Here is a 5,787-nt window from a genome sequence, read left to right as displayed (position 1 = left end):
GCCGGGTTTGTGGGTTTGTGTTGGACACAGCCGCCTGCAGCACGGGTTCTGCACCTTCCCTGTAGCAGTTCTGCCAGGCTGAAGCCCCAGCAAACGGTGATGTGGCTTGTGACTGACAGCCCAGATATCATTTGAGGCAATTATAATCAAAGGTTGATTCCCTTGGCTTCCCCACACCCACTCCCTTTCTCTTCCTGTCATGTTGGGGAACTCGTAGGAGGTTTTAAACAAGCATCACTATAAAATACTCCTCAGAAATTAGTCTCCTGCACGTGGTGATGTGGGCCACGTGCAGGGATTATGCTGTGCACGGGCCCAAGCTGCTTCTCTGCCAGGTGCAGCAGCAGGGGAGGGTGTGGGTTCAAGCTAGAAGTCAGACACTGTCTGGAGTGAATTGAGAGCATTGTGCTGTTGTAGTTCTCCCAGGCAGATCAACAAACTCTTCAAGGTTCTGAGGCTCAATGTGTGATGGAAACAGTAAGAGAAGGTCAGTGATTATTGCTTAAAATAAAGCCTGAAATCTAGACAGACTTTTCTAAGGTAAGAAATCAAATTTCAGTGTAGCTGTGAGCGAGTAATTCTTTCCTGAAGAGACACTTGATTGCTTTACCAGTCAGAACCTTTTTAATCTCGATGGTTTTAAGAGACCAGAGCGAGAGAATTAGATTATCTTGCTTTGAGGGTTTGTTTTTTTCCATGTAATTTTAAGCGATGGTGATATTCTAGCACACCCTTTGATCTAGTTTTCCTCACCCTGGAGACACTGGAGGGATCTGGACTAGCTGGCTGGAGCACAGTGGTCTTAAAGTAGAAGGGAGAGGTGCTGATTACCTTCCAAAAACGGGGGTGAGCTGCTCTGGCAGGGAGGGAGGTGCTGTGACAGCCCTAAGCCTGGGGGTGTTGAGAGGGGGTTACCTGTAACCGTGTAAGTAACCACGGCTGTGAAGGTGGAGGGTTGAAGACAGCAGATTGGTGCTGGTGGCTGTGGGGAGGGGAAGCAGAGCCAGAGCAGTATGTCTGGGCAAGGTCAGTAGTGCTCGGGGCTGTTGGTACCTCTGGAGGGTCTCTCCTTTGGTTACAGCTTTTGAAGTCTGGCACAGTGTACAAATCACTTCATCAGTGTTTGACAAGGGACAGGGTGAGAATTTGGGGAGAAGCAATACGCTCTTTTAGATATTTACTGGAGCACTGGTGAGTTTGTGGTGCTAGGCAGGAGTCCTTGGTGCCCTGTAGCAAAGAGCAGAGGGTGCTGCTGGGTATATCTATGGTTTAGAGCTGTAGCTTCACTTCAGACAGGGGCATTTCAGCCCCGAGTTGTTCCTTCACCTGCCCCTCGGCCACAGAGGGGCCTGGGGCTGCCTGCAGCCAAGGGTGGCTGACCCCGACCCCTGAAGAGAGTGTAAATCCCTTCGCTGGAGCTGCTCAGAAGCAGCAATAGGTTTTCTCTGGACCCTTCTGCAGGGAGAAGGGAGTGCTGGTGCCAGGAGCAGGCTTCCTTCTGGCTCTTCCAAGGGGAGAGACACCATTTTGTGCATCACTGAGCTGCTGCTGGTTTTGCTGAAGCTGTTCTTCCCCTTCCCTTACTGCACCAGGGAGAAGAGGAACAGGGAAAGGGGGGTGTCAGTGGCCTGAGGGAGAGGTATCCATACTGGGAGGGGAACAGGCAAGGGCAGAACTGTGGTATTTGGAATCACAGCAGTTGTAAAACTAAAACAGTAACATAATTTGATTTCCCTGTTCCCTTTTATTTGAGTTTAACTAGGAAAACAGCACAACTGCTACACTGCAGAGCATTTCAACAGCTGCTTTTCCCAGGAGTTCTTTCCAAGCTGGGTGCTAGGGACAAGGCTTTACTATTTTAAGTTAGCAGCAGATCTGGTTTCCATAACAATAAGAAAGGTCTGTTAGATCTAGAGTAGCATTCCCAGTCTCCCAGCAGCTAAAGTCATACCACTGCTGTAGTTTTGCTTCAGGTTAAGGAGGAGCTGTTGTTTCTTAGAGTTCCTGAACCTGTGAAAGGTACAACTGGGAAAGGAATGACAAGACACTGAGGCAGGTTTAGAGTGTTAGCTGGGACACAAGGGGGTAGCAGCTTTGTTCTGTCACACCCAGCTTCCAGGACTGGGCTGGAACAGCTCCCACCCGAGCTGCCTCCCTGCCAGTGCTGCTGGTCCCTGCAGCTGTGTGGCTGGAAAGCAAGGGCAGCCCCAAACCCAGACAAGACACTGAGGCAGGAGGTCAGGCAGTTCATTTATTGGCAAATAAGTGCTGAAAACCATGAGCCCTACATACACAGGAGCTCGGTGCCCTGTTACATTAGAGTGGTCACAATACCATTGGGGAAAGTGCAAAAAGATCAATAAACAAGCAAAGTTAGTTGTGACATACTGAGGGGAAGGTTGTGAACAGAGAGCTTGGTGCAGGTGAGCTTCTCTTCCATCCAGCTTGAGTGGAAAACTAGTTACAGAGCAGCAGAAGTGCTTTAGGTGAGCTCTAGCTGTAAAGCTCCTTATGGGATTAAAAGGCATACAGAGCTGAGCACTCCCTTTGGGCTGAACCACCACACACCTCAGGGCAGCCTGGATTGTTCAGTGTGTGTTGGGCCAGGAACAGCTCGGTGGTGGTGACAACAGCAAGTGGGACCATCCCTTTCTGTACTAGGATGCACCAAGTCTGTTCCCTGCAGAGCTGGGAGGGGAAGCATTAGTTAAATCCATGGTCTAGGGTGAAAATAAAGTCAGGCTAAAACATGCCTGGAACACACACGCTGAAAGAAAAGCCTGGACAACTGACACGGGGAGCAAAGCTTGTAAAAAGGCTTGTAAACATTGCAGTCCAAGAGCAGTTTCTCAGAGGAGATGCAAGCAAGATGCATGGTCCCTTGCACTGAGGTTTGATTTTCAACATACGGGCCCTGTGTTATCAGGCTGGTCTTCACAAAGCCATTTCCTTCCCACTTCAGAGGATGGCTCTAGAGTGAGGCTGTCAGGCAGCAGGACAGGAAGCGTGGCTCAGGGAGCCCTCTGCCCCCAGCCCCCACGCCTCAGCAAGGTGGGTGGGTTTGCCAGGCTCTCAATGCTTAAATTCCACTTCCTTGCCTTAAGAGCCAGGACATGTCAGAGGGTTTGTGTGGGGCACTTCCCCTGGAATGCTTCATGGTTTGACTCAGGGAATTCTACTGAAGAGGAGAGAGGACAGGAGGACAGACAGGCACTAACCCACACCAGACACAAGGGAAGTGTAACTTAAACTCCATGAGCAGCTGCAGGACACAGCTTGCTGGCCCTGAAAGCCACTGCTGTGAACAAGCCTAGGGTAGGGTAGAAAAAGGAAATCAAGACTATCCTCAAAGCAGGCTGCACTGGTAGTTAACGAATTCCACCTTGGGTGCCATCAGCCCTTTCCCCAAACCCAACCACAACAGTTCTACCACTTCCCACAGTGCCCATACTAGCAATGGAGTGTCAGCCCCGAAGAGAGCAATGGTCCCGGATGAAGAAACCCGCATTAGAAGTGCCAGGAGATGAGGGGTGCATTCTGCTTGTACATTCTTCTTCCTGGAGACATTTAACTTAACAGTTCCAAGTAAGTGACAGGAACTTTCCCCTTCTGGTTCCCTCTTTCCCCTATGAGCCAGTCTGGATCCATGCCCGGCAGGCTGTACACAGTGATCATCTGGGGAGAGAAGATGGTGTTAGACAGGACCTGGCTCTGCAGACAGAACCAAGAAGCTCAGTGAGATGGGCACTGAAGGGAGCAGTAATTCCTGATGTGGATTTAGCAGGTTCCCTTGCCCTGGAGCCATCTGCAGCTTTAACAGAAGAGCTACAGAAATCTGCCCAGTCACATCCCTGATGCCTTTTCGTTCTCCAAATTGACTTAAGGTGTTTTTGCATACCAGGTGGCACATCAGGGCTACGTCATCCGTCCTGAATGCAATGGTTCAGTCTAGGGAACAAGAGAGTTTGTAACTTGCTGAATTCCCTTTTTTCTCAGTGTGATTAGACTGGGCCTCCAGCCAGTAGCTTATGCCATTGCTCTCAGAGGTAGCTCTGAGGGTCTCAGTGAAGATAAAAAGTGTTGGGGTATTTTCTTAGCTGGGTACAGCCAGATTCCAACAGGACTCGAAGTTACTGGGTTGATGTTCTTAAATAGTAAACAGCCATGAGCACAAGCTTGCTCAGTGGATACTAGTGTCAAGGAAAAGACTCAATTAACAGTTCCATAAAACAAGGGTTTTAAGGGCAGGAAACATCACCTAAACCTGGCTGAGCATACAATGGGCTGCTACATCGTCACAGCAAAATGGAAGACAGAGGAAAGCCACCAACCTCATCTGCAAGAAGTGCCAGCTCAGTGCTGTCGGCTGCTTCGTAATCGTAGAGGACTCTGGCCTTCCGCGTCCCACTGGCAGGGGGCTTCACCTCATTTGGGTTCAGTACACTCTCTGCCACTGTATTAGGCACCCCGACAATGGTGGGCACAACTGGGATAGTAGGCACAGCGGGGAGGGGGGCAGCAGCAGCAGCAGCTGGAGGAGAGGTGGCAGCTGCAGGAGATGTGGATTCCGTGTTGCCTACAAATGTGCCTGAAAATCTTACAGAGGAGATGAAAAGAAATGGTTCAGCAAGGCTCTAGCATGAGGAACCAAGATCAGCCAGCAGCTGTAAGACATCTCCCCTGCCCTCCCAGAGGGGAAATGCACTCAGTTCTCAGGTGCTGACTATGCAACAGGTAATACTTGTCTGCTAACTTTGATTCCAGTGTCCTGGCACAGGACGGGCACCCAGCTAACCCAGTATGAGCCTGTGGCGTGGCACCAGGGAGGGCTCTGGGCAGCTGCTGCCCTTGGCTCTGCACTTGTACTGGGCCCATTGCCCTGTGTCCTCACCCCGCTCTCACACGGTCTGTGCTATTTGTTTAGTCTGCTGGTTCTGCAGGGAAGGGACAGTGGTCGTTGCCATTGAACAGGTGCCACAACTGGAGGCTCCCAGGCTTTCTGGGCTCTCTAGAGGAATGGAGCTCGGCCTCGTTTATCTGTAGGCACCCCCTCTGCACTAAGGGAGGGCAGCTCTGCCCCTTGCCAGCCTTTGCAGGGACTCTGCAGAGCAGGGCTGAGGTGGAGAGCTCTTAGAGCCAGCCCTGCACCACGCCGTACTTACATTTCTCCTTTGGAGCTGCAAGCATGGAAAAGAATGGAACAGGAGAAGTGAGTGACCACACAGAGGCAACAGCCCCCCCTGGGTGAGGCTGACGTGCCAGGTACCAGACAGAACAGCCCAGCCCAGCCCCTGCCCCTGCCCAGGGCAGCTCTGAGGCAGCAGCACAGAACTGGGTGCTGCTACAGCTGAGCAGGCTCACGCTCGCTGCCTGGCAACGGGAATTTGTCTCCCATGCGATTAAGCTAATTTAGAGGAAGAATGTTTCAATTCTCATGGCCATCATGCATTGAGATGAATGTATAAACCCCGGGTGAATCCAAGGCCTGCTCTAAATGCACTATCACCAGGATTAGTCACCATTCCATAAGCTCAGAAGCTCAGTCAGAGCTCAGAGGGGGCTTTATAACTTCTGCCCGACACGATGGGGTGGGGTGGGGCAGGAGGCCTGAGCTAGGGGCAGTGGGATGAGTAACCCTCCGAGAGGTAACAGCTGTCTCTTGTCTCACCTGCCCAGTTGCTTCTGCAGGTCCAGCATGTACTGGTAACACTGAGCATAGTAGTTGGTCTGAGACTCCACGAACTCGTGGAGACAGCGAAGATGATTCACCTGGAGGGAGAAGGACCA

General features: G+C 51.3%; 1 protein-coding gene across 1 annotated transcript in view; it reads right to left on the bottom strand.

The window, feature by feature from the left end:
* Positions 1-3,567: 3,567 nt before the first annotated feature.
* The window catches only part of SH3GLB2 (SH3-domain GRB2-like endophilin B2), a gene marked incomplete at its 5' end in the record, with an annotated part of 16,347 nt that continues 14,127 nt past the window's right edge, over positions 3,568-5,787 (bottom strand). The window contains 4 exons of the mRNA XM_008941988.1: positions 3,568-3,675; positions 4,332-4,596; positions 5,163-5,177; positions 5,669-5,769. Coding sequence (XP_008940236.1) covers positions 3,568-3,675; positions 4,332-4,596; positions 5,163-5,177; positions 5,669-5,769 — 489 coding nt within the window. The remainder of the gene's footprint in view (positions 3,676-4,331; positions 4,597-5,162; positions 5,178-5,668; positions 5,770-5,787) is intronic.

The sequence above is a fragment of the Merops nubicus genome, unplaced genomic scaffold, assembly GCF_000691845.1.
Source record: "Merops nubicus isolate BGI_N331 unplaced genomic scaffold, ASM69184v1 scaffold42146, whole genome shotgun sequence".
Classification (NCBI taxonomy): domain Eukaryota; kingdom Metazoa; phylum Chordata; class Aves; order Coraciiformes; family Meropidae; genus Merops; species Merops nubicus.
This window is presented reverse-complemented; position numbering and strand designations above follow the sequence as displayed.